At 58.5% G+C, this 27,943-nt stretch overlaps 1 protein-coding gene and 1 long non-coding RNA gene across 2 annotated transcripts; one reads left to right on the top strand and one right to left on the bottom strand.

The window, feature by feature from the left end:
• Window positions 1–267: 267 nt before the first annotated feature.
• HADHA (hydroxyacyl-CoA dehydrogenase trifunctional multienzyme complex subunit alpha) lies at window positions 268–27,856 on the bottom strand. Its single transcript, XM_051773816.1, has 20 exons — window positions 27,701–27,856; window positions 21,501–21,542; window positions 21,310–21,380; window positions 19,389–19,522; window positions 18,081–18,219; window positions 16,998–17,117; window positions 16,815–16,917; window positions 12,566–12,688; window positions 11,826–11,944; window positions 10,965–11,021; window positions 8,928–9,037; window positions 8,518–8,652; window positions 7,781–7,952; window positions 7,026–7,112; window positions 5,015–5,155; window positions 3,828–3,896; window positions 3,370–3,565; window positions 2,886–3,000; window positions 1,956–2,101; window positions 268–781 (listed from the first exon to the last, which is right to left on the bottom strand). The coding sequence occupies exons 1-20, from the start codon at window positions 27,786–27,788 to the stop codon at window positions 636–638; spliced, it is 2,313 nt and encodes a 770-aa protein (XP_051629776.1). The 5' UTR covers window positions 27,789–27,856; the 3' UTR covers window positions 268–635.
• LOC127463872 (uncharacterized) lies at window positions 19,452–20,304 on the top strand. Its single transcript, XR_007901048.1, has 5 exons — window positions 19,452–19,562; window positions 19,601–19,714; window positions 19,867–19,942; window positions 19,981–20,056; window positions 20,209–20,304. It is a non-coding gene; the product is annotated as an uncharacterized LOC127463872 (long non-coding RNA).
• Window positions 27,857–27,943: the final 87 nt, after the last annotated feature.

The raw sequence follows: 27,943 nt of genomic DNA, 5'->3' as shown, positions 1-27,943 counted from the left end.
GCGGGTCCATCTGCCGGGATCACCCGCCGGGATCGCCCATGGCAGCACTCAGGGCCAGACAGAGCCAGAGGCTCCTCACAGCCCCCGAGTGATGGAAGAGGTGACAGAGCTGCCACCCTGCTCTGCTGCCAACCTGCCCCTCCGACAGCCCCTCTGTGAGCCCTGCAGCCCCTCCGTGGGAGGGGATCCCAGGGCAGTGCCTGGATGCTTTTATTCCCGACTCTTCTCCCTCGGTGCTGCCCAGGGACACGGGAGGAGAAGCAGGCATGGAGTCCAAACCCAGGAGACGGGGCTTTATTTTGGTAGATGTCTATGGAAAGGCAAGGCCTCGGCTCCAGCCACGTGCTGGATGCTACTGGCCAGACTGGGAGCTCTGGAGGCCGCAGCATGGAGGCGAAGGCAGCAGAAATCCCCTCTCCAGCACGGAGAGGCTGGCCCAGGCTGGCACGGGACGGAGGTGCCCAACACACAGTGGCTGATAAGGCACTTGAAATGACTACAAGCCATGAGGCAGCCTGGTGCCCCCCTCCCTCCTCCCCTTCCTCCCCCGGGGCTTTGGAGATTAACCTATGGACAACGGGGTGTCGGGAGCGCTGGGGCGGCCCCGGGGAGCTGTGGGCGCGTCACCGGGTCCCTCACTGGTGGAATTTCTTGCCGGGGTTGTTGGCGTGGTCCAGCAGCAGCTGGCACGGCGTGAACTGGCTGCCGTAGACGGCCTCGTACTTGCGCAGCTTGTCCACCAGCTGCCGGGCTCCATAGGAGTCGGCGAACCTGAAGGGACCTGCGGGCACAGGGACGCGGCGCTGGCACGGGAGGGACAGGCACCAAGGGGGTGACAGACCCCCAAGTCTCTTGGCAGGGTAAGCCAGGGCCCTGCTCGCTGCCCACTGGCACTGGGCAGAGGCTGACTGACCCCACAAGCTGGGACGTGGATAATCACAGAATCGTGGGATGGTTCTGGAAAGGGACCTTAGAGCTCCTCTCATTCCATGGGCAGGGACACCTTCCACTAAGCCTGTCCAACCTGGCCTTGGACACTTCCAGGGATCCAGGGGCAGCCACAGCTCTGGGCAACTGGGCCAGGGCCTCCCCACCCTCCCAGCCAACAATTCCTTCCCAATATCCCATCTAACCCTGCCCTCTGAAAGTCTGAACCCACTTCCCCTTGTCCTGCCACTCCCTGCTCTTGTAGGAAGTCCCTTGGGGCTGCTCCCACAGCCTGAGCTTGGCTCAAGGAGGGAAAGCACCAGGCCTGTGGCAGAAGCACCACCTCGTGCCCAAGAGCCCGTGGTGGCCTCCAGCTGTGACCCAACCCCCAGCTCGTGCCTCATCCACGGCCCAGGCCACAGCCATGGCCACCCAGCCAGGTCACAGCTGGGGCCCAGGGAACTTGGTCCGTGGCCCTGGCTGGGCCCAGCAAGTCCCTTGGCTGGAAAAGCACGGTTGAGGATACCAGCTCTGCTGTATCAGTGAGGGCAGCAGGTAAAGGTGGGTCCTTGGGCTCCAACACAACCCCTGCCCGCCCAGGCAAGTGGCAGTGGCAGGAGACAGAGTCAAAGAATTATTTAGGTTGGAAAAACCCTCCAAGGCATTGAGTCCAACCATCCCCCAGCACTGCCAAGGCCACCACTGACCCATGTCCCCAGGTGCCACATCCACAGGGCTTTTAAATCCCTCCAGGGACGGGGACTCCACCCCTGCCCTGGGCAGCTGTGCCAGGGCTGGACAGCCCTTTCCAGGGAGACATTTCCCCTAATATCCAACCTGAACAACTTGAGGCCGTTTCCTTAAGGCTGCAGCTCAAACCCGGCCTTAACTCCTGCCCTGCCACGCGGCCACAGCCCAGGGTGAAAGCTCTGGAGCCAAGGGCAGGGCCCAGCCCAGGGTGAAGCTCTGGAGCCAAGGGCAGGGCCCAGCCCAGGGTGAAGCTCTGGAGCCAAGGGCAGGGCACTCACCTCCCAGGCAGGGCGGGAAGCCCAGGCCGAAGACGGCGCCGATGTCGCCCTCGATGGGGTTGCTGAGGATGCCCTCCTGCAGGCACAGGGCCGCCTCGTTCACGAAGCGCGTCACCAGGCGCAGCTGGATGTCCTCGTCCGAGCAGCTGCGGGGACAGAGCCTGTCAGGGCTGGCCAGGGGGGCAGCGGCGGGGGCAGAGCACCCCAGGTTGGCACAGGGGGGGGAATGGTCTCCCTGGGAGTGTCCCTGTCCTCAGGAGGGGCAGGAGTAACTGCTGGGACGTGTCCTGAAGCGGGTAGGTCAGAACCATGGAATGGTTCGAGGTGGGAGGGGCCACTGGAGCTTGTCCGGTTCAAGCCCCCTGATCAGGCAGGGCCCCCTGGAGCACACCACTCAGGACTGTGTGGAGATGGATTTGGAATTAAGGCAAAGGCTTGATCAGGCTCCATGTTGGGCAATGTCACAGAATGCCAGAGTGGTTTGGATTGGAAGGGACCTTAAAACCCATCCAGTGCTACCCCCTGCCATGGGCAGGGACACCTTCCACTAGCCCAGGGTGCTCCAAGCCCCCTCCAACCTGGCCTTGGACACTTCCAGGGATCCAGGGGCAGCCACACCTGTGCCAGGGCCTCCCCACCCTCACAGCCAAGAATCCCTTCCCAATCTCCCATCTCTCCCTGCCCTCTGGCAGTGGGAAGCCATTCCCCCTTGTCCTGTCCCTCCAGCCCTTGTCCCAAGTCCCTCTCCAGCTCTCCTGGAGCTCCTTTAGGCCCTGGAAGGGGCTTCAAGGTCTCCCTGGATCCTTCTCTTCTCCAGCTGAGTACCCCCAGCTCTCCCAGCCTGGCTTCAGAGCAGAGGGGCTCCGGGAGCTGGGCAGGCTCTGAGCTGGGCAGGCTCTGACCCCCCCCTCAGTCTCTCCCAGTACTCACACATCAGGATTCGCCGGCACCTTGAACTGTGCCAAGATCTCATCCATGCCGGAATTCACACTCCTGTTCTTCACTCCCTCCTGGTAAACATAAAAGCCTTTCCCTGCCTTTCGACCTGCCGGGGATGAAAGGAGCCCAGTCACATCCTGCCATGTGTCCCGTTCCCTCCTGACACCTTCGCCTCTGATCTCCCTGCAGCTCCCTTCCTGTGCTCCCACGGCACATCCTCCAGCACCCTGCACTGCAGAGCGCGGCCAGAGGGAAGGGACCCACCTCCACCTGACCCCTTGGCAAGATGCTGCCACTGTGCCAGGCCCTAAATGCCTTCTCTAGGTCCAGAAGACAAACACCACCATTTCTGTGGGAGGGACTCCCGACCCATTCCCAGGGCTGCTCTCCCGAGGCAGGAGAGGCTGATGGATGCTGGTGCTTTCTCTGGGGCAAAGGGGGGAACCCTTCAGGTGGAAACAGCTCAGCCCCTCACCTAAGAAGCCCTTCTGCACCATGAGCTTGAAGAGGTCGATGCTGCCTCCCCCGAAGCGCTCCCCGAAGGCCTTGCCCAGGTCCTCGGCCACGTGCGTGGCCACGTCCACGCCCACCTCGTCGATCAGCGTGGCAGCTCCCACCGGGAACCCGAAGGCTGTGGAGATGGCATCTACCTTCTTTGGGTCAATGCCCTCCTGCAGGATAGAAGGGGAGCGATGGGATGTAGGGGTGAGGTCCTGGACAGCCAGCGTGGGGCAGAGAGCTCTCACCGCTCTGGGGCCACGCGCTGCGAGCGGCCCCACAGGCTGTGGGACTGCAACAGGAGCCAGGGGCAGGCTGGGGACAACCACGACCCCAGGGCTGGTCACCCACCTCCCCTCCTGCCCACAGCCAGGCTGGGCCCAGCCCTGGCCAGGGAAGAAGCAGAGTTTCCACGACTATTTGGTGGACACTCACCTGGAGGACTCGGACCACCTCCGACAGCATCGGCCCCAGGCACCTGGTGGTGTAGAATCCAGGCCCATCCTAGGCAAGAGGAGCACAGCAGGGAGCCAGGTGAGTCCCAGCTGCAGGAGCATGGCCTCCTGGCAGCACCAGAGCTGTGTTTCACAGCCCAGGCTGCAGCTCAGACACCCCAAACCCCATCTCTAACACTATGTTTCCGACTGCTAGAATAGGGTATTTTTTCCCTGTAGGGTTCAGCAGTGTTTGAACACTTCCACAAACTTACTCCCTGGAAGTTCCCATCACTGTGTTTTTATTTGAACTAGTGCCTGGAGGTCCCAGGCAGGCTGCTGCTTCAGCAAGCCCAACAGGCTGATGATGGAAAGGGTGCTCAGCACAAGGGAAACCAGCAAAAACCAGTTGTTTCACCTCTGATACTCCCCACAAAGCCAGGAAGCAATAGAGGAGCTGCAAACTGCCCTTCAGAGAGGCAGCTGGGGTGGGGATGAGGCTCAGGGAAGCAGCACTGTATCCCCACTGGCCTTCAGAGATGCCCAGAGCACTTCTTGACAAGCCAGTTTTCCTGGCAGCACAGGAACAACCTGCTCAGCACTGCTGCAACCTCAGGCATGAGGGAAAGACAGGGACACCTTCCATTAGTCCAGGTTGCTCCAAGCCCTGTCCAGCCTGGCCTGGGACACTTCCAGGGATGGGGCAGCCACAGCTTCTCTGCCAGCTGCCAGGGCCTCCCCACCCTCACAGGGAAGAATTCCTTCCCCAGTATCCCATCTAAATCCTCTGTTCCTGTACTCCCACCCCTCCCACCCAAGATTTAGCCCAGGAAGAGCAGGGTTGCTGCTCACTGCCCTCACACCCTGCCAGGACCCGGGGGTGCTGGCAGCCCTGTGCAGACACACCCAGATGTGTGGGATGCCAGGGCAGCCCCTGTCCCTGTGTGGGGCAGGACTGGCAGCTCCTCCTGCTGGCCCTGCACCCGTGCCCTGTTTCGAGCCCTTCCACGGCTGTTCCCGAGGACACGTGAGGATCATGTGGGCACCTGCCCCCTTCTGACCTCCCTTTTCACTTCCCAGCAGGAGCAGCTGTTCCCAGCGTGTCCAGAGCCACTTTTCACCCTCCTGTCAGTGCACAGGCCCTTGAGTTTATTGGCCCAGCTCCTGTTTCGTGCCCTGTCCCCTCACCTTCACCACGATGACGACCTTGCCCTGTTTGAGGCCGACAGCAACGGCGGAAGCCGCCGTGTCCTGGGAGGTTTTGTCTGTGGTGATGATTTCCAGCAGCTGCATCTTATCCACTGGGGAGAAGTAGTGCATCCCAATGACCTGGGCAGGAGGAAGAGCTCGGGGTTAATGTGGATTTTGGTCCCCTGAAGAACTGGGCGAGTCAAGTGCAGAGGGAAGGCCAGCAGGGGTTGCAGGGCCCCCCACCACACCCCACTCCCTCCCTCTGTGGCAGGAATGCTCCCCAACTCCCTTCTCTCCTCGGCTTTCCCAAGGACACAGCACACGCCCCACAATCCTGTCTCAGGATCAAGGTGTGATCTTCACAGCACCAAGAGCTGCCCAGCTCTCTCTGTACTTTACAGTCTGGCAGCAAATGCTGTCTGTGAGTCCCAGCTGACCTGTCCCCATGCAAAGGACAGGCACAGTGTGACCTGCAGGGCACAGGGATCCTGAGCTGGCAGGGCACAGGGATCCTGAGCTGGCAGGGCAGCCCCACCTGCTGCTGCTGCTGGGCTCAGACTGGAGCAGCACTCAGGGACATCGAGCACAGTCCCTGTGTCCTGCCTGTGAATGCTTCTGGTGGTGGAGTGAATTTAGGGATGAGATGGCACCTGTCCAGACACTAATTAGAGAGGGAAGTGCAGCCTCCCCCTGGGAGCAGCAGGTAGGTGCAGATTATCTGGCTGTGTGCCTCACTTTGGGAATGTGACTGTGCCATCAGCGTGTCACCTTCGTGCCTCCTGGCAGCTGCCCTTGGCCCCAAGGGCTGTGTAAGCCAGAGGCACCTTGCAGAGCTGCAAACTGCAACACTAATTAAAGAAAATGCACTAATTAATTAACTGACTTCCTATGAGTTTCCACATAAAGAGCCATTGCACAGGCAATTTCTACAGCAAGAGGATGTTATCTGCAAGGACGAACAAACGAGACTCAGTTGGCATTTCTGATGAAACAAAGGTTTGACAGCAAACTAGGAAGAGGTTCAGGAGGGTGGCAGGAACCTCTGACAGCTCACAGGTACCCCGGGTACCCCTGGCAGGGTCCTGCACTCCTGCCTCAGGGATGTAGGAACAGTGCTCCTGCTCAGCTGTGCTCACCTGGGCTAAGGGGGGAGGATGCAGATACTTTATGTGCTGTTTGGACTTCAAGCAAAGGGATGAAGTTGTCCTGTGCTCCAAACCTCTGCTACCTTGCTCTTGGCACCCTGTTCACATGAATCATTTGGAGTTTGAGAGAAGCCCTCACCACCCCCTCAGGAGCTGATCCCAGGGCTGACCACGGCTTCAGTCCCAGCACCTCTGAGTTCAGCTTCCAGCCACTGACTTCTTTTTGCTCCAGGAAGGAGAAAGCACTTTCCCCATTAGGGCAAGTCCCTCCTACGTCTACTCAGTTTATTAAAATGACTGAAGTCTTCTTGGCTGGAATTCTCTCAGCCCAAGTCACAGACTCACTGAGGCTGGAAAAGCCCTCCCAGCCCATGGATCCCCCTGTGCCCCATCCCCACCTTGTCCCCAGCCCAGAGCACTGAGTGCCACGGCCAGGCCTTCCTGGGACACCCCCAGGGCTGGGCACTCCAAACCTCCCTGGGCAGCCCCTGCCAGTGCCTGACCACCCTTTCCAGCAGGAAATTCCTCCTGATGTCCAAGCTGAGCCTCCCCTGGCACAGCTGGAGGCCGTTCCCTCTCCTCCTGTCCCTTGTTCCCTGGGAGCAGAGCCCGACCCCCCCCAGCTCCCCCCTTCCACAGCCTCTGTGCCCCCACATGCACTGCCCTGCCTCACCAACATCACCCCTGGGGTGAGTGTACCCTGACCCCCCTCCCACCTGCCCGAAGACCAGGAGCTCTGGGGGCACTGGGGGCAGAGGACGAGCTGTGTCACATCCCAAGGAGGCAGCAGGAGGTCCCCAAAGCAAAGCCACCTCCCCAGGGACAGGCAGCTCTGTGCAGGGCACGTGGCCCTGGGGACTCACCTTCTCAGGCCTCTTGCTGGCAGCAGCAATCTGGCTGATGGGCAGGGCAGAGGTGTTGCTGGCGAAGATGCAGTGAGGAGGGATCACCTGTGGAGGGGTGGGAGGCACTGTCAGAGCTCAGGCTCCAGAGGGGGATCCAGAGCCCTGGGAGAGCAGCACCAGCCCCCGGGAGCCCTGGCAAACAAGGCATACTGGGTTTTCTCATTAGAAACTAGTTCTAAAGCAGCAGCTTAAGTCAGCCAGCCCTGACCTCCCCTGAACCTCCCCAGGGGTGCAGAATCAGTCCCAGAGCTCCCATGTTTCTGCCAGAGCACTGCAACCCCACAAGACACTGCAGGAGGGGCCCACACCAGCCCCTTTGCCATACAGCTTCTTTCCCCCCTTGAACAGAACAGAGCAGTGGCAGCAGGGCAGGGACAGCAGGAGAAGGACTGCGAGGTGTGGACATGCCCAAGGACATCACTGTTGTATCAGTGTCCTCAGACAAATGTCCTCAGCTCTTTTGGAAGCAGTTCCCAGGAGTCAGGGAACGTCAGAACTGCCCCATTCATTCAGCTAAAAACTCCTTATTGAGCAGGAATTGTCCTCAGTGAACAGAACAGCCGCCCTTGATGCTCACCCACGTCCTGACACAGCTAATTGTGACCAAGAACCAAACTGCAGCACAAAGAGGGTGGGACAGACCCAGCAGCACAGCCCAGGACCCCTCAGCCCCCAGGGCCCACGTGCAGCAGGAGCTCAGGACCGATACTCACGGCCTCCACCTCCTTCAGCACTTTGTGCTTGACGTTGATGTCCTCGAACACGGCCTCGATGACCATGTCTGCCTTCTCAAAGCCCTTGTAGTCCAGCTGGCCCAGCAGGTTGCTGAGGATGGAGTCCCTCTCAAACGATGTCAGGCTCTTCTTCTTGACCTTGCTGTTGAGCCTGGGGAGGGACAGCTCTGTCACGGCTGCTGGGGGTGCACCACAGCACCACGGGCACCCCTCCTGCCCTGCCCCCAGAGCTGGCACCCGAAACTCCAGCTCCAATCCCACAGGACTGGCACCCTGCATGTGTCCTGGCCCCTCTTTCCACGTGGAAGCAGGAGAGCCCTGCTCACACAGCTCAGTTGAGGGTCAGAGCTGACACCCCAGAGCTCAGCACTACTGCTGCTGAGCCAGGAGGGCAGGGAAGGAAAACCAGCTTTCCAGAGCTCTGAGCTGGGATGCCTCCCCTGACATGGGCCTTGGCTCTAGAAGTTACTGCTAAATCTAAAAGCAAAAGCAACCCCCTGTTAGATCTCCACCTCCCTCAGGCTGACTGCACTGGGCCTGTTCTGCAGCCATATCCCAGCACACTGCACAGGACAACCTTAAGATAAAGCCTTCCTGTGACATCAGACGGCTCCTTCCAGCAGAACAGAGGTGTGAGGAGCTCCTGACAGCAGAGGAATGCTGTGACTAAAGGCAGCCCTATCCCACCCCAAGCCAATCCCTCTGGACTCACATACCCCTTGTAGACCTGCTGCTGGCCCCTGTCCAGGCCCTTCTGTGTCGTGTCCTTCAGAATGGTCTTCATGCCCTTATCCACGGAGACCTGGGCGATGCCGGCCCCCATGAGCCCTGCTCCCAGCACAGCCAGGGTCCTGCACGGGGAAGGACCAAGGGGACACACTCAGAGCTGGAAATGGCTGAATTTCCATCCTTCCTGTCACACTCACACAGATCCCACCCACCCAGGCACCACTTTCACAGAGGTCACGTGAGAAGTTTCACCCACAAGTGAAGGCTCTGAACCGCAGCAGATCAGCCTCCTGGAGGCTGGAATTCTCTGCTCTGCCACACAGCTCTCCAGGACTCCAGGCCAGTCACTTCCAAGAGCCTGGCACTGCTCCTTCAGGCACCCCACACTTGCACTTACTTGACCTCTCGCTGAGGGGCCCCGAACTTGTTCTTCTTGCAGTGCACCTGCCCGTGGTAGAGCCCCATCAGTGCCTTGGATTCCTTGGTCAGTGCAAGTTGGCCAAAGTGCTGGAAGAAAGGGAAAGGGGGAAGCTGGGAGTTAACAGCTGTCTCACTGCCAGCATGTCAAAACCATGGCAAGGGGAGACACAGGCACCCCATGTGACCTGCTCAGCAATGGGACAGGGGCACAGGTGACCTCTGGGGAGAGGAACCTTCTGGTCCAAGCACTGTCCACCCTGCCCAACCACCCACCACCTTCTCCTCAGCAGCACAAGGACGTGGAGCTGCTGGAGAGAGTCCAGAGGAGGCCGCGGAGATGCTGCCAGGGCTGGAGCCCCTCTGCTCTGGAGCCAGGCTGGGAGAGCTGGGGGGGCTCAGCTGGGGAAGGGAAGGATCCAGGGAGACCTTGGAGCCCCTTCCAGAGCCTAAAGGGGCTCCAGGAGAGCTGGAGAGGGACTTGGAGCAACCTGGGCTAGTGGGAGGTGTCCCTGCCCATGGCAGGGGGTGGAATGGGATGAGATTTAAAGTCCCTTCCCACCCAAACCATTCTGCAATTCCACAATCCTGCTTCCTCAGTGGCAGGACTGGATTTCCCTGACACAGGACCCTTCCTCCCCACGTGCATCCTGCACTAGTTGGGGTCACTGCCCCCAGGGATCCAGGTGGAAGAGCCCCGTCCTCAGGCTTCAGGAAAAACCCTTACAAACAGGTCAGTCCTCTGTGACAGCAGCAGCTGATCTGCTGATTCTGCACGATCACAGAGAGGCAACAAAATCTAATCCTGCAAAACCTCCCAGCACTCAGCATGGAAGTTTCTCAGCAAGACAAAAGACAAGCACAGGGAGACACAGAACTGAATGTTTCCCGAGCCAAGTTAGCCCTGGAAAAGCACAGAATGCAGTCTGGAGCAGGCTGCACCTTCCTTCACCACTGCCCTGAGAGTCAGAGCCTCGTGAAAACATCCAAAACAAAGCCTGGAAGAGAATCTGCAACTCCTGTCCTGGGGGACAGAGGGAGGCAGTAAAAAAAAAAAAAAAAAAAAGACATGACACTGACACTTATTATTCTTCAGAGGTTCTGGGAAGATCTCCATCCTGCTGCTGTTGTGGGGAAAGAACCATCCATTCTCTGCTGTAAGGAACAGAGTATCCCCAGGCTTTTGTTCAGCACCAGACCAAACGTGGGTGGAATGCACAACCAGCACGGATGGGCACTGGTGAGGTAGGGAGGGAGCTCCAGCTCCAGCTCAGAGCAGGCCTTGGCACCACAGGGAACAAAAGGAGCTACAAAGCACGGCAGGGAAGTGGGAGATGGAGTTCACTGGCATTTAAGGGGCAGGGACAGGAGAGGCGACCCAAATGCTGAGATAATCAGGTGAAAACGTGGCTCTGTGGGGGGCTCAGGTCTTGCAGAACCATCAAGGTAACCCACCAGTGACACTGGGCACAGCCAGAGTTACCCCTTTGGCCCCAGGAATCACACATTTGAGCACAATTGCAGCAAAACTGGGACCAGCAGGGAAAAACTAATGTGGGGTAGGTGGGTTTTTAAGGCAGAGACAAGGGCAGAGAAAGGGAGGGATCAAAAACTGTGTGTGTGCAATAAACACACACAGCCTTCTCCAGTCCCACCTCTCCCAGCTTTCTCTTCTCCCTTCCCAGCTCTCCCAGCCTCTCCTCATGTGCCAGACTCTCCAGACCTTTAGTTACACACAGAGAACCCACGTGCTGCTGTGCCAAAGCTGGGGTGTTCTGGTTATTCCCCACCCAAAGATAACAGAGAGAGGAGGGAGAAAAGGCCCCAAGTGGTGTCCCAGACCCCTGACACACAGTCCTGTGGCTGCAGACAGGCCTCTGTCCCAGCCCCAGTGCCACAGGGGGGGCAGGGAGCCAGGCAGCACTTGGAGCAGGCTGTGAGGAACCCCCTGTGTGTGGTTAGACACAGATCCCAGGGCACAGAGTGAACTGATTCCTGCCAGGACCCATCTCCTCACCTGGGATTCCAGGAGGTATCCGGCGTCACGGCCCTGATCCAGACCCGTCTTCACAACCTGGGCCAGGAGCAACAGAGAGACAGCTCAGTCCTGCCTGCAAACACCTGCACCTGAGCAGGGTTACCTGCTGGCCCCGGGACCCCTCCCCAATATTCCAGGCACCGTTTCAGACTCCCTGGGTCCTGCTCCTGCTGCTCAAGGCAGAGCTGGGAGTCGCCCTGTCCTTCCAGCACAGGACAGGTGAGGAGTTTTGCATCAGGAGTTTTCCTCTGGAGCCATCCCTGGTGGTTTCAGGAGCTGTGCTCCTGTCATGTCACCGCTCTCAGAGTCATTCACGGGTTTTAGAGAAGTCTTGGCAACAACTTAAATAGTGAAAAGTCATCTTAAAATAAGGATTCAACCCTGGAGTGTGCCTGTAAGTCCCACAATGCTTGTGTAACCCAGAGGATTAACTTTTAAAGTATTGTGTGGTCAGTGTTATGAACATTACAACAATTTCTATTTTTCTGGCTTCAAACAGGCTCCCTGAATTCTTTAGAGACTGCACAGGAAACCTGGAAAAACTGCAGCTGAAAGTTTCATGGACAAAACATTCCAGCTAAGACTCCCCTTAACTGGGATTCCTGCTCTGCCCCTCACTGGGACCAGTCCCACATAGACTGGTGATCATATTTTGGGCAGTGCCTCTGAATTCTGCCACCCTTGCTCAGCACAGCACCCAGCCAGCACTCCTCAGGACTGATCCGTGTGAGGAGCAGCGTGTTGGGTGGACTGAGGGGAGGGAACCACCTTCCCTCTGCCTGTGCCACATCATCCCCCAGCTCCCCCTGCCCCGTGGGTCCTCCCACCTCACTGTGTTACCTCGATGATCTTCAGGGGAGCGGGGTAGAGCCCTTTGGTTTGCTTCTGAACTTTGCTCTCCACCGTCTTGTAAACCTGCTGCCTGACGAAGGGCAGGGCCATGGCATAGTCTGTGAGCTCTGCAAGGAGGGACAGAGCAGAGTCAGCACAGGGCTCTGTGCACAGTCAGCCCTTCAGGACTCACTGCAGAGCCAAGCACTACAAAGGGGAATGCTGCAAACCCGCAGTGGAAACGTGGCCCTGAAAGCAGCCACGGGCAGCAGGGGCTGCTCTCCACGGCCTGTCCCAGGGGCAAGGCTCATCCTCCCCACACAGTGGTGACAGGCTGAGCCCTGGGGAGCAGGACTCCCCCGGGGATGGCCCCATTTCTGGGCTCTGCTAACAGGGAGCAGCGTGGAGCAGACCCACGGGCCTCTTCCCACCTGACTGCACAAGCCTGGCACAGAACTTGCCACCGAAGCTCTGAAGATGCAGAGTCCCCTGGGGGCAGCTGCTCCCTCTCTCCCTGAGGCCTGGCTCCCTTCCAGCAACCTCAGGAGCCACCAAGTCCAGCTCTGCCAGAGCCCAGATGTGCAGAGCAATGTTTTCCCTACCAACCCACCCGGTTCAAGAGGTGATTCCAACATGGAACCACCTTGTCTTGGAAACGGAAATAAGTAGGAGCGTGAGCAGAGCCCAGAGAAGCCAAGCTGGATTCACCACAGTCCCCTGGGATTTGGCCCTGCTGCCCACACACTTACTCTGCATCAGCCCCCTGGACCTTTTGGCAGACACAGTCTTGTTGGCCAGGCCCCTGGCAAAGCCAATGGCCACCTCCTCCAGGTACTCCATCGTCCGCACCTCCGGAGTCTTCACACCCGGCCCTGGGAAGCACAGAGGACACAGCAGGAGTTACCCCTGAGGGATGGGGATGAGGAGCAGCCAGGACCAGACAGCAACATCACGGGCCTTTGAACTGCTACCACCCCACTCCCCCCTCCTGTTGGACCTTTCCTGGTTATGAACAAGGGTGGGAAGGCCCAGCAGGGACGATGTGAAGGCCCCAGGGGGTTTGTATACACAGCAATAATCTGGAATGCTGGAATAATGCTGGAATGTCAGCTCCCAGCTGTTCAAAGGCACATCCAGCTCTGGAATTAGACCAGGTTGCTCAGGAACACCTTCTGCCAGTCTCTGAACACCTCCAAGGATGGAGGTTCCATGACCTCTTTGGACCCGCTTCAGCTCCTGAGCATCTTTGTGCCACTTGTGCCCTTTGCTCCTCAAACCTTTCACTTGGCATAACTGCAGGCACCCGGTATCCCAGGGGAACTGGGGGGTTCTGCCTCCCCTCCCTTGTGGCACCTCTCCTTTCTTCTGGGGCACAAACACTGCACCAACAGGCAGGCAGCATTTAGGAAGTGCTGTGTCCCTGAAAATTCCCTGGACGGGAGCCAATGTCCAACAAACCCCAACCTTTGAACCCTGGTGCAGGAAATCTCTCATCTGCTTTAGCTGCTGCAACACACAGGAACTCCTGGCCCAACTTAAAGCTCTCCCACAACGAGGCAAGTCACCACCAAACCAGCTTTAGCAACCTCTGAGGGTGGGTTGCACAATTCCCAACCATGGGAATCCCCCTCATTTCCAGACAGCTGTATCATCAGGGCAGGATCCAGCACAGGGCTGAACAGGCAGCTGTGAGGAGCTGCCAGAGGCAAACACCGAGCCATGAATGACAGGGCAGTGCCCAGGGAGGCTGCACAGGGCCACCAAGAAGACCCTGCAGGCAAAGGTGCAGCCTTGGGCTGCCCCTGAACTCGCTGAACAAACCTGGTGAGGTGACAACCCCGTATCCTGGTGCTGGGCAACCTCATTCACCCTCACACAAACAGCTCTGAACATGCTCAGCTGCTGCAGAGAGACCTCAGAGCCAAGGAAACCCCCCCCAGACACCTCCTGACACAGGAGGTGGGGAAAAACAAAAGCAAAACGGGAAAAAAAAGGCAAAACAAACCCCCTTCCTCTTTTATGTCCCACTACTCTTCCCCTCAACAAAAGGCGAGGTCTTCAAATTTAAGGTTTTGATCATGGAAGCCCAGAATGGTTTGGGTGGGAAGGGACCTTCATGGTTGTCTTGTTCCATGGGCAGGGACACCCTCCACTAGCCCAGGGTGCTCCAAGCCCCGTCCAGCCTGGCCTTGGACACTCCCAGGGATCCAGGGGCAGCCACAGCTTCTCTGGGAATTCAAGCCCAGCCCCTCACCACCCTCACAGCCAGGAATCCCTTCCTAATATCCCATCCTCTGGCAGTGGGAAGCCATTCCCCCTTGTCCTGTCCCTCCATGCCTTGTCCCCAGTCCCTCTCCAGCTCTCCTGGAGCCCCTTGAGGCTCTGGAAGGGGCTCCAAGGTCTCCCTGGATCCTTCTCTTCTCCAGGTGAGTATCCCCAGCTCTCCCAGCCTGGCTCCAGAGCAGAGGGGCTCCAGCCCTGGCAGCATCTCCAGGGGCCTCCTCTCCCTCCAGGTGTCCCCTCTCTTTGCAGAACAACCTGCACGTGCACCCAGCAGAGCCCAGAAGCTGCTCCTGCTGGGGGGTCTCTCAGCAAGAAGCAAATGAAGCAGCAGGAGCCCTGTGGTAGCTCAGGAAAGCTCCCAGGGGAAGTCTCCTGCTCTGGCAGAACGTCAGAGCCAGCCCAGGGCAGAACAGGCCAAACAAAACAACACATTTCATTTTACGGGCGGCACAGCAAACACAGCCCGGAGCTGCTGCATAATCCACATTTCAGCAATGCCCAGGGGATTCCAGAGAATTTACTGGAAATCTGAGAGCGTTTGGGAGTTCAGAGCTCAGACCTCACCAGCTCCCAAACCCTCATCTCACCGTTCAAGGCTGGGACCTCCAGCTTTGGTGACCTGATGTGCCACACAGTGCCAGTGCCTGTTTTCCCCTTTCCATCGCCCTGGCTGCTCCACACCAACAAGTGCTGCATTTTGACAGCCCAGCTGAAGAAAAGGGCTGCTCATTTTTCAGTCTAAGCTGTGAGAACCACTCAGAGAAGGCAGCTGATCCCCCACACAGGGGTTTACTTTACTTGCAATCACCTCCCAGCGTGCTGTCGTGCCCTAACCCGGGAGCTCCAAGCTCTCCATTCCCACCTGGTTCCTTTGTAAATGGCACAACCCAGAATGGGATCCAGGGAATGCTGCAGAGTTCCCTGCTGAAGGAGAACTGGTTGCACCCCGTGGAACTGCCTCCTGATTGATGTTGTCTGTCTCCTTCAAACCTTTCTATAATCAGCTACAGCATCACCCCAGGTAAAGCTGCTTTTCCCCAGGCACAGAGAGAACAGGAGCCCCTGGCAGGAACCTCCTGGCACTGGCAGCTCTTTGGATGAACAAGGAATGCCTCCAATGTTTGCATGTAATTTGTATTTTTGTGTTCCTCCTGTGTGCTTAATGTGGGCCGAGCCAGGATTCCCAACAGCTCCTCAGAAAGCTCACTTTCCCTTCCAGCAAGACAGGGTAATTGTGGGTATAAAAAGCCACATCTGCTGGCTCTTAAAAGCCAATTCACATCCAGGCAGGTATAAAGTGGGAAGGTGTATCCAGGCAATTTTAACTCCAGCCTCAGAGCCATTAATCTGTTTTATGAGCATGAATACAGCAAAGGATATCTGTGTATCCTGGGCTGATCCCACAGGGATGGTGGGCAGCAGGGCAGGGGGGATCTGCCCCTCTGCCCCCTCAGCTGAGACCCCCCTGCAGAGCTGCCTCCAGCCCTGGGCAACAGCAGCACAAGGACGTGGAGCTGCTGCAGAGAGTCCAGAGGAGGCCCCAGAGATGCTGCCAGGGCTGGAGCCCCTCTGCTCTGGAGCCAGGCTGGGAGAGCTGGGGGGGCTCCCATGGGGAAGGGAAGGATCCAGGGAGACCTTGGAGCCCCTTGCAGAGCCTAAAGGGGCTCCAGGAGAGCTGGAGAGGGACTGGGGACAAGGCCTGGAGGGACAGGACACAGGGAATGGCTGCCCAGTGCTGGAGGGCAGGGAGAGATGGGAGACTGGGAAGGAATTCTTCCCTGTGAGGGTGGGGAGGCCCTGGCACAGGTTGCTCAGAGAAGCTGTGGCTGCCCCTGGATCCCTGGGAGTGTTCAAGGCCAGGTTGGACAGGGCTTGGAGCACCCTGGGCTGGTGGAAGGTGTCCCTGCCCACGGCAGGGGTGGGACAGGACGAGCCTTACCCAGGTCACTTTGGATTCCATGATCCAGCTGAGCTCTGGCACATGGGACAGACCACACCTGAGGGCTTCCCTGGCATTGCTTAGGGAAGGCAACAGCACCTCTTCTTTCTATTTACTTTCTCCCCCTTCAGGCACCCTGCAGCTCCAGGGCAGCCCCAGCTGGAGCAGTGGCTTTCATCCCAACTCCTGGGGGGAGCTGCTCACACCTTTCACAGGAGGCTCTGCAGGGTTTAGTCCTCACAAACTCCCCCATTTAGTCACCTGCCAAGAAAGCTGCCCTAGTGAAGGAACAGCAGAATTATTCCCTAGCCTGCTCAGCACCTGCAGTTTGCAAGGAATTCCTCTGCCCAGCTGACAGCCAGCTGGCAGTTCAGAGGCCTGAGCCACTGGGGGCTGCCTTCTCCAGATCTCCTCCCAGATTACCGTCTGCAGGCTGCAGAAAGGCAGACATCCCTCATCCATTGTCCTTCCATTAGGGGCTGCAATCTGTCCTCTGCCGTGATAAACGAGGAATGTGGGCCCTTATCTGTACAATTAGCTTAAGCAAGACAGCCAGCAGCCTGCCCTCCCTGCTGACCTCTCCCTGTTCCTCTCCCTGCTGGCTGGGCTGCAGCAGCAGCTCAAGGTCCTCGAGGTCCCCGTGCTCCCGAGGGGGGAGCAGGGATCCCTCTGCCCCCACCCGCTGCACTGACAGCTTTTCCCCCCCATTTTGGTGAGGGCAGAGCTCCCCTGGCAGGCAGCACACCCCGAAAGCCAGAGGCATCCCCGTGTCTGACCTAGGGGTTCCACCACCTGGTCCACCAGCCCCATCTTCTTGGCTCTGTCGGCGCGGATGTTCCTGCCGGTCAGCATCATGTCGAAGGCAGCGGGGAGTCCCACCTGCAAGGGCAGGAAGGGGATGGCAGAGTGGGAGCAGGCCACATACAGGGGCTGGGGAGCAAAGCTTTTCTCTCACTCACCATCTTTGGCAGCCTCTGAGTGCCCCCTGCTCCGGGCAGCAGGCCCAGCAGCACCTCAGGAGTGGCCAAGACTGTTTTCTTGTCCTTTGTTGCCACTCTGTAGTGACAGGCGATGGCGACCTTGAAAAAGGGAGAGACAAGGAAAGGTTTCCTTGGAAAAGACCACAGAGGACTGGGTATCCATCACACAGCTCTCTCCTGCACTCTGCCTCAGCCTCCCTCCCGACCCCAATTCCCTAATCCAACTGCCCAAATTCCCCCTGTGCTCACTGATGGCTCCTTCTGGGATACGACAGCACACAGGTAGGAGATGAGCACAAAACCACCAAACTGAGCCACACTGGTTTTAAATCTCACCTAGACCATCAAGGGCTTCATTAATTCACTACACTGACAGCATGGTCCCATCTACTGATCAGCCATGATTCCTGGTTTATCCCTGGATAAATCCACGTGTGTCACCCCAGTGTGTGCAGAAAGCTGCGACTGCTTGAGAAATCCATACAAACCAGGGAGACTCCATTCCAAGGTTATTCTCCTTCAGTAACCACTCTGCTCCAGGAATCACCACAGTCCTTCAATTTACAGAAATCCTAGGTGGAGATTCCCAGGCAAACACTGGATCCAGCTGAAGGGGCAGGCAGGAATGGGGTGTGCAGGCAGGGAGGAGCCTGGCTGGGCCCCCACACTCATCCCTCTCACAACAGCCTTGTGGAGAATGGGAGTTGCTGGGATACAGGACTCACTCCATCTGAACAGCAGCAATTTCCAGCCTGGGCTCTGCCAGCAGCATTGATGCAGATCCAACGCCTGCTGGAAACAGCCGGTTTTCCCTGGGACTCTCATCCCAACACCAGCCTGGCCCAGGTTCCTATTTGATCTGCTCTCTCTCCACAGCAGCAGCAGAGCCCCGAGGCACAGCCAAGCCATTCCCTTGCCACAGACTCCTTTGCATGAAGCAACGAGCCCTCCTGGGGCCCCACACCCCTCTCCCAGCGCTACTCCTGCCGGGATCCCTTGGACAGTCCCAGAACTGCACTGCCAGCTCCCACTCCTGCTGGGAGGGCCAGGACTGCCCAGTACCTCCAGGCCTCCTCCCAGGCAGCTGCCACTGATGGCAGCAACGACAGGCTTTGGAGAATGCTCGATTTTTTCCAGCATCTTCTGTCCGTCCTGAGAGAGCTGAGTCACTTCCTGAGCGGTCTTGCAGGCTTCGAGCATGCTGGGGGAGGAGAGAGGGGTCAGAACGGGACAGGCACTGGGCCACAGCAGGAAAATGGGGGGGCTCAGCCACTTTGTGCCTCTTTTCCCACAGTCTCCAGTGCCTGACAGGCAGGTAAGAGCTATTTAGGCCCCAGTTTTGGATCAGACAACACGGGGAAGTTAAGCTCAGCAGGGTAAGGCCCTGCTCACTGACAAGGGCTGTGCCTGTGGTACTGAATGGGATCCCTTTGCCAGGGCTCTGAAAGCCTTTGGGAGGGGAGGAAGGGTCAGAGGAAGCCTTGAAGTGCTTGCCAGGAAGGGGACAGCCCAGGATCACTTTTTAGAGCAGCAGATGGCCAGTGCTCTGATGCCACACTCCATCAATTAGAGGCTCCCCGTGCCAATTATCCTCCCGGAGACCAGCAACGTTTGCCAGGCAGGAGCAATCTGGGAGGCTGGAGGTGCTGGGGCCAGCAGGCACCTCTTAACCACAGCCTGGCCTCTGCTTTGCTCACCAGCTCTACCTACCCCCTCCTTCCCACCTGCACAGGGACAAGGGCAGCCCAAAAGGGAACGAGGTTTTGGGGGGCCTATTGGTAATTCACCTTCTTTCCTCAGAGCTTTCTGGCTTCCAATGTCTTTGAGCAACTGTTCTGCCCTGCCCAGGGTCAGTGCCAGGAGCCAACAGTGCTCCAGGTCACAGTGGGCACCCACAGGATGACCCCACACCCTGGAAAAGCTGCCCAGGGAGGCTGCTGAGCACAGGGCAGAGCTCCAAACCCTGCCCAGCAGAGGGGCCAGGCTGGAGGGCTGCCAGGCACTCCAACCCAGCCAGAACGAGTCCTGCATGTAAATGATCTGCTCGCTGTGTCCCACAGGGAAGGACAGTGCCCACCCCAGAGCCAGGATGGGGTTCCTTGGCTGCACCCCAGCACGAGGAAGGAGTGACCAAGTGTCACATCCCGAGGGGGCTGAACGACTCCCCATGTCCCTCCTTGTCCAGGTTTCACTCCACGTGAGCACCTCTGGCATCCCGGGCACGTGGATGTCCCTCCCAGCCTCTGCCTCACCCCGGGGGGACGTCAGGGACAAACTGCTGGACTGCAGGGACAAACTGCCCTGCACTCCAGGCCCTGGCTGCTGGGGTTCAGGGAGAGCTCCCTCAGCCCCCTCCACCCCTGTGCTTACTTGAGATCTGCCCCAGCAATGAAGCAGCCCGGTTTGGAGGAGATGAGCACGGCGCTCCTCACGGCCTCGTTGGCCCAGATCTCGTTCATGACCTCCGTGAACTCAGCACTCAGCTGCTGGGACAGGGTGTTCACCTGGGGGGAGAAAAGCATCCTGAGCAGGGAGCTCAGACAGGTGAGGAGCAAAGTACCCTCAGCAGGGAGCTCAGACAGGTGAGGAGCAAAGCACCCTGAGCAGGGAGCTCAAATGGGTGAGGAGCAAAGCACCCTGAGCAGGGAGCTCAGACAGGTGAGGAGCAAAGCACCCTGAGCAGGGAGCTCAGACAGGTGAGGAGCAAAGCACCCTGAGCGGGGAGCTCAGACGGGTGAGGAGCAAAGCACCCTGAGCAGAGAGCTCAAAGGGATGAGGAGCAAAGCACCCTGAGCAGGGAGCTCAGACAGGTGAGGAGCAAAGCACCTTCAGCAGGGAGCTCAGAGAGGTGAGGAGCAAAGCACCCTGAGCAGGGAGCTCAGACAGGTGAGGAGCAAAGCACCCTGAGCAGGGAGCTCAGACAGGTGAGGAGCAAAGCACCCTCAGTGGGGAGCTCAGAGAGGTGAGGAGCAAAGCACCCTGAGCAGGGAGCTCTGACAGGTGAGGAGCAAAGCACCCTGAGCAGGGAGCTCAGACGGGTGAGGAGCAAAGCACCCTGAGCACGGAGCTCAGACGGGTGAGGAGCAAAGCACCCTGAGCACGGAGCTCAGACGGGTGAGGAGCAAAGCACCCTGAGCAGGGAGCTCTGACGGGTGAGGAGCAAAGCACCCTCAGTGGAGAGCTCTGACAGGTGAGGAGCAAAGCACCCTCAGCAGGGAGCTCAGACAGAGCCCAGCTCTGCTGTGGGTTGGTCCAGCCCATGCTGGAACACAGGGAGGAAAACCACCCCCCCCACAGCCCTGCAGCAGGTCATCTTTGATCAGGAAGCTCATTTTTAACCTCCCCAACAGTGAGTTTGTGACCTCAAACACTGATTTTATGAGCTCATAAACTGTTTTTTTTTTGGTTTTGTTTTTTTTCTGTATAATGGGTTGGGTTGGGTGGGACCTTTAAGGGTCATCTCATCCAAGCCCCTGCAGTGAGCAGAGACACCTCCCAGCAGACCAGGCTGAGCATCTCCCCAGCCTCACTGAAAGGCTGCAACCAGCAGAACAAACCCAGCCTGGGTTCTTCACACCCCACCAAAATCCTCTCATAAAACAGGATGTTTCAAAGCTGGGATTGTTGTTGCTCCTCAGAAGGAAAGTGTATATTAAAAAAAAAAAAAAGTTCAAGCCTGCTACAATTAATACAAGATCTTTCATAGCAGGAGCAGTTAAATCTTTATCTCTTGTGTAGTACCAGAGTAGCTCAGCTGTTTAGCTTTAAAAACCACTTTCTTATCAAAAGCTCTGCAGCTGCTTCATAACAGAGCATTTCCATCTGTGAGATGACATCTGAAACTCATTACTGGTTCACAGGACTCCAACGTGCATTTTTAGACGGACTCCTTAAATGTCATTTACAGAGGTTCCTGCCCTCCAACACCAACTGCAGCTGTATTGATCCAAAAAAAGAAAATTAGTTCTATTTGTATTGTGCTGATGATAAAAGAATCAAAAGCCTTTATGGATTCCAAAATACTGAAGTATGGACACGCTTTTTAACTGCCTTGAATCCCAGAGCTTAGTAAGATTTAGAATTTTTTTAAGATTTCTTTATGATTTAGGACTTCCTAAGACCTTGTGCCTGGGACGGAGATAAGTCAGCTTGGCACACACAGAGAATTCCACGAGGCATCTGCAGATGTTTCAAGCACCCAAAACCTCCTTTTCCTGTTTCTCCTTCGCTCCCAGCTTTGCCAGGCTGCAGGTCAGGGAAGTTCTCAGCCCACAGTGGGAATTCTCAGTACCTTGGAATTGGGTGTGTTGAAGCGCACGACGGCCACGTCCCCTTTGATGTCACAGCTCACGTGGGTCCTGGCTGCAGACAAACACACACCTGCCGTCAGCTCGGGCTCGGGGGGGCTTTAGGAACCAAAATGAACGTTTTTTTTTAGGAATTAAATTTCATCAGGGACAAACTGAAAAGCTGCACACTCACCCTGCAGGGCGGCGGAGGCGGAGATGTTCCGGCAGGCATAACCTGAGGGAGAGATGCCGCAGATGTTAAAGGAATCCTCGGCACTCTGAGCTCAACTCTCTCCCAGCTCCCCTTGCCTGCCAAGGGCAGCATCTGGAAAACCCTGAGCGTGGGCCAGTCCCTTCCCTTAGGGCCTGACCTGTGCCAGAGCCAGCCCAGCAGATCCCACAGCACTGCAGTGACCTTCCCAGCACAGATCCCACCCTGCAGCTCCCAGCAATGCCGGGACAAGAGTAGGAAAAAATCAAAGGCTTCTTCCTGAAGAACTGACAGGAGAAGGAGCAGGTGGCACAGGGGAGCTTTGCCTTTAGGATGCTCATTCCAGCACTTCTTCACGTGCCAAACCAGGGCCCTTCCTGCACTTTGGGGAGTTTCAGGCACGTTAAATTCCCTGCAGAGCACACACAGACAGCTCTTCTGGGGTATTTCTGTAAAAACACACTCTGGTGCCAGCACACGGGGCCAGGCCAAGAATTACCTCACAGATCTCAGGGGGTACAACTGGCAGGTCACAAAAAGCCAACAAAATATTTATTCCTGCCTCCACCTATCACCAAAATAATCAGAATCCCAGGTTGGGTTGGGTGGGAAGGGACCTTAAATGAATCCAGTCCCACCCCCTGCCATGGGCAGGGACACCTCCCACCAGCCCAGGTTGCTCCAAGCCCCGTCCAGCCTGGCCTTGGACACTTCCAGGGATCCAGGGGCAGCCACAGCTTCTCTGGGTAACCTGTGCCAGGGCCTCCCCACCCTCACAGCCAGGAATTTCTTCCCCAGCCTCTCACCCATCAGCATCCCCAAGTCCTTCTCTCCAGGGCTGCCCTAAATCCATTCTCTGCCCAGCCTGTGTTTGTGCCTGGGATTGCCCTGACCCAGGGGCAGCACCTCCCTGAGGCTGCACTGGATCCCACTGTCCATGTCCCTGACAAAGATGTTGGTCCTGATCCCAACCCAGGGAATGCTCCCTGTCACTGATGTCCACTTGGACACCAAGGCGTTGATCTCAGCTCTGAGTGTGACCATCCAGCCTGTTCCTCACCCATCGAGTCATCCACCCTTCAAACCCCTGCCTCCCCAGCTCAGAGACAAGGATGTTGTGTGGGACAGTGGGAATGCTTTGCCCAAGCCCTGGTGCCTGGCTCAGTCCCTCCTCCCTCACCCACCAACACCGTCACCCCGTCGCAGGACACTAAATGTGTCAGGCATGATTTTCCCTCAGTGAAGTGTCACCAATCACCTCCCTGTTTCCATGTGCCTCAGCACAGTTTCCAGGAGGATTTGCTCCACGAACTTGTCAGGCAGTGGTGTGACACTCATAGGGCCTGTAGCTGATCCACACCCAGGGGCACCCAAAGGTGTCCTGTTCCAGAGCCCTTGGAACACTCGGAGCACGGGATGGACAAGTTCTGCCCACAGGCTGCTGGCTCATAAATCTCCTCTCTCTGCTCAGGAATTGTGTTTGGCCTGATGATCTCTCAGCACATGAATGAACCCCAGTCCCATGATCTCTCAGCACATGAATGAACCCCAGTCCCACCCCAGCAGCCTTGCACTTCACCCCGAGGATCCCTGAATGCAGATCCAGGCTGAGCCCCTGCCAAAGCTGCTTTCAGCCTGCAGTCCAGTAAAAGGGATATTCCAAAGCCCCCCCCACACATCCAGAGGCTGGCACACAGCCAGACAGCCAGGGGAGGGTTCTGACAAAACCCTTAGGGATGGAACATTCCCATTCCCGGCAGCAGGAAGGGAGGAAAATCCGGTGCAGGGGGAATGAGCTGCAAACCTCATCCCAACAGGTGCTGCCCCCTCCACAGCCCCGTGACACGGGCTCAGGGCCGGGGCCCTGCTGCACTTTGGCCTCCTTTCCACCTTGTCCGGGGTGCTGGCAGCAGGGACTGACCTTTGCTCTCATTCCAGAGCCCGGGATACGCGCTGTGATGCCGTGGGGATGGAAATTCAGCGTCAGGCTGGCCCGGCAGACAGGTCTGGGGTGCGTGTGTGAGTGTCATGTGCCCACAGAGCACTTTATAAACAAAGAGGGAGCTGATTTCCACTCCAAAGCCACTGGGGAGTATTTGATACCCACCCTGTGACTGCTGCCTCCAACACTAATTTCCCTAAACCTTCTGCAGGCTGGAGTCAGGTACTCTGGAAAACAAGCACCAACATTTAATTCCCACAAAACCAAGCGTGGCCTGACACTTTCTCAGCTGAGAGCTGCTGCTCAGCAGGACATGATGTGCTTTCAACAGCAGTATTTTAACCCAGTAACAGCCACACGGCCTCTTTAAAAGGAAAGGAAGGGCTGAACTACCTCCCTGAAGCCATTCACTCAATCCCTGGAGCAACCTGGTCCAGTGGAACCTGTCCCTGCCCATGGCAGGGGGGCGGAATGAGATGAGCTTTAAGGTCCCTCCCAACTCAAACCAGGCTGGGATTCTCTAAGTTTTTTCCTCTTCCTAGGGCTTTCCTTTTTCGTATCAGTTTCCAAACAGATTCCACCCATGAAAACCTTCAACCCTGAATTCCCGTTTGCCTCCCAGTTCTAGCAAAACAGAAGATATGAAGTAGGAAAAAAAATCAATTCAAGGGAACAACCGGACAAATCTCACTCCATTTGAACCTAAACTCTTTTGGGAAATGGTCTGTCAGCAGAGGAACAGCTCCTGAATTTGAGTGAGGTTTCTTTAGCCTGACAGTGGTTTATTTGAAAGCCCAGAATATTTGTGGGAGACATCCTTCACCTCTGAAACTAAAGCAGCTCTCGGTCCCAGTCACTGCACATCTGCTTTAGGAGCTGATCCGTTCAGCACCACGACGGGAACGTGCCAAGACCGGAGCCAGAAAAACCCTCCTCCAAAAGGCTTCAGGAGGCAGCAGCCCAGAGGAGTGCTGCCACCATGTCCCACCACTCACTCCAGAATTAAAGCCTTGCAGGTCGATTCCAGTCTCTCTCCTGCACTCACCCCAACCCAGAGACCATCCAAACCCCGGGACACCAACACTTCCACTCCTCTCAGGACTTTCCCAAGGGCTTGGATGCAGCAGAGAACAGCCAACACCCCGTCCCAGGGCCCAGCCAGGACCTGCTCCTTCCCACTTTCCCTCTTCCCTGTTACTTCCTCAAGCAGCTCCCTGCCCAGCACTTCCCCTTCCTGCCCTTCCACTCACCCGGCCGTGGCACACCACTGGAACTGGGAACGGCATCCATGGGCGATGGCTCAGGGGAAAAGCCTTTTTCCAGCCCTGGAGCACCCCAGGCCCAGCAGGACGAGTGGGATGGAGCTCAGGACACCCGGCCAGGCTGTCCCTGCGAGCTGAGCACGGAGCTGAGACCCGTGAGCTGGGGAGCTCCCGACGGACTGAGCTTCCCCCGCTCCGGGAACCCGCCGGCACACGGATGTGGCTCAGCAGGTACAGCCAGCCCCGGAGCTCCCCCCGGCTCCTGCCTGCTCCCTGCCTGCTTTGCAGCCCTCCCCGAACACTTTGTTAGGCAGAACGAGGGCTCAGAGCAGCCCCGGGGCTGTTTGTGATGAAGAGTTTCACCAGGAACAAGAATTCCAACCAGCAAGAGCCTGGGAACTCCCTGGAGTTGCCACAGGTCTCCTCATTAGGGACAGCAGTGCCCTGTCACGTAGGAACTTGCTCCTACCCTGCACGTAACACAGGGATGGTCACAGAACCTTGGGATTGTTTAGGCTGGAAAAGACCTTTCAGAGCACTGAGCCCAGCCCTTAACCCAGCACTGCTGAGTCCAGGCCTGGGGTTAAATGAAAAGCTGCTGGATTTTGGGTCACCACGGATGGCAAACCCTGGGCCCCTCAAAGCACACACACAGCTGGTTTCCAGTGCCTCCCAGGCAGGTCCTTCAGCTTTCCCAGGGCTCCTGGGGGCTCCCTGCCTTGGTAGCAATGCCAGGAAGCACCAACCCAGCACTGTGAACAGGCAGGAGGGTCCCAAAGCCCTGCCCAGGCCAGCAGATCACAAGGGAGCTGCCTGATGGCAAAATCATGGAATCCCAGACTGGTTTGGGTGGGAGGAACTTTAGAGCCCGTCCAGTCCCACTCCTGCCATGGGCAGGGACACCTCCCACCAGCCCAGGTTGCTCCAAGCCCTGTCCAACCTGGCCTTGGACACTCCCAGGGATCCAGGGGCAGCCACAGCTTCTCTGGGAAACCTGTGCCAGGGCCTCACCACCCTCACAGCCAGGAATTCCTTCCCAATATCCCATCTATCCCTGCCCTCTGGCAATGGGAAGCCATTCCTCCTTGTCCTGTCACTCCAGGCCCTTCTAAATAGTCCCTCTCCAGCCTTGTTTCCAGCTCCCTTCAGGCACTGGAGGGCCACAATTAGGTCTCCCTGGAGCCTTCTCTTCTCCAGGCTGAACAATCCCAGTTTTCTCAGCCGAGAGACTGTGGAGCACCTGGATGCACTGACAGGCCTGGGCACACCCTGCCCATCCTGCAGGGACACAGGGATGCTCCCTTCCCAGGGATACACCTGCGTGCCTGGAGGGCAGCCACAGACACCCAAGGACATGGGGACACTCTCTCCCTTCCAGGCAGGCACAGGGGGCACTGGGACAGGCACACATGGAGGGCACAGGGACACTCTCCCCCTGCATCAGCTCACGTGCCAGGACAATCCTGCCCTCCCTCAATGCAGGGACACAGGGACTGTCCTGAGCTGCACACGGATTCCCAAAGTGAGTCCATGTGCCAGGACACAGGGAAGGTGGCTGGGCACAAGGGGGCCAGCCTGCTCTGGGGACTGGCACAGCAGCATGTCCCTTGTGGGGGCACAGCCCCCCTCAGGGACCCCAGGACACAGAGGGACAGACCTGCCCTGGGAAAACCTTGGGGGGGGTTTGGGGACATGCCAGGGATCCCCCTGTGTGACTCACAGGCTGTGGAGACAAACCCCTTGCACAGAGCACAGACACACGCGGGGACACCCCCGAGGGGCCCCCTCCCACCCCAGAGCTCCCCGCTCCCCTGGGACATCCGTTCCTCACAGCCCCCGTGGTCACACCGCCAGCAGACCCCCCCGGTGACACCCCAACAGTCCCCTGCCCCCGCGGCCACAGTGCCCAGAAACCCCCTCCACCACACGTCCCACTCCTGACGCTCTGAGACCCCCTCAACACCCCCTGCCAGAGCACCAAGACAGCCCCTCAGTGCCCCCCTGCCCCTCATCCCTCAGTGGCCCCCCTTCCCCTTCACTGCCCCCCCAACCGCCCCCCTCTCGCCCCCTCAGGGTACCCCCATCCCTCGTCCCTCAGTGCTGCCCCTGCCTCCCAGTGCCCTCCCTGCCCCTCTGCGTCCCCCTGGTCCTCGCCCCCTCAGTGCCCCCCTGCCCCTCATCCCTCAGTGGCCCCCCAACCGCCCCCCTCTTGCCCCCTCAGGGTACCCCCATCCCTCAGTGCTGCCCCTGCCTCCCAGTGCCCTCCTTGCCCCTCTGCGCCCCCCTGGTCCTCGCCCCCTCAGTGTCCCCCTGCTCCTCTCACTCCTCACCGGTCCCCCGACCCCTCAGTGCCCTGTCAGTGCCCCCCTGCCACTCACTATCCCCTCGCCCCCTCACTGTGCCCTCTCCTCTCACTGTCCCCCCGCCCCTCGCTGTCCCCTCTCCTCTCATTGTCCCCTCTCCTCTCATTGTCCCCTCGCCCCTCCCTGTCCCCTCGCCCCTCGCTGTCCCCTCGCCCCTCGCTGTCCCCTCGCTGTCCCCTCTCCTCTCACCGTCCCCTCTCCTCTCACTGTCCCCTCTCCTTTCACTGTCCCCTCTCCTCTCGCTGTCCCCTCTCCTCTCACCGTCCCCTCGCCCCTCGCTGTCCCCTCTCCTCTCACTGTCCCCTCTCCCCCTCGCTGTCCCCTCGTGCCCCACAGCCCCCGCCGCTCAGTGCCCCCCACTCCTCGCTCCTCAGTGCCCCGCTCGCCCTTTCAATCCTTCCACTGCCCCCCACCCCTCGCCCCCCACCCCTGTCCCCCTCAGCGCCCCTTACCCTTCGTCCCCCGCCCCTCAGTGCTCCTCCAGCCCCTCTGTACCCCTCGCCCCCCAGCGCCCCCCGTCCCTCCCGCCCCAGCGCCCCCCGCATCCCTCACTCGCTTCCCTCTCCCGCGGCCACACCGCACTCCCCGGGAGCCTCCCTCTCTCCCTGCGCTCACCGCGGGGCGGCGTCCGGCGGGCCGGGCCGGCCCTGGCGTGTGCCGGGAGGCGGCCGAGGCTGCCGATAGCTCTCACCGCCGCCGCCATCTTCGCCGAGGTCGAATGAGGGAGAGGCCGCCGGGAGGGAAGGGGTCCTCGCACGCCCCGCCCCCGCGCCCCGCCCCGCCCTGCGGGTGCCCTTCGCGCTGCCTGCTCCGCCGCCCCGCGCCCGCCGCCGCCGCCCCTCGCCCCCCGCGCCGTTC

Source organism: Manacus candei, unplaced genomic scaffold, assembly GCF_025592945.1.
Source record: "Manacus candei isolate 608988 ecotype Guabito, Panama unplaced genomic scaffold, ASM2559294v1 h1tg000177l, whole genome shotgun sequence".
Classification (NCBI taxonomy): Eukaryota; Metazoa; Chordata; class Aves; order Passeriformes; family Pipridae; genus Manacus; species Manacus candei.
Note: the sequence above shows the minus strand (reverse complement) of the source record. Positions and strands in the feature narration are given on the sequence as shown.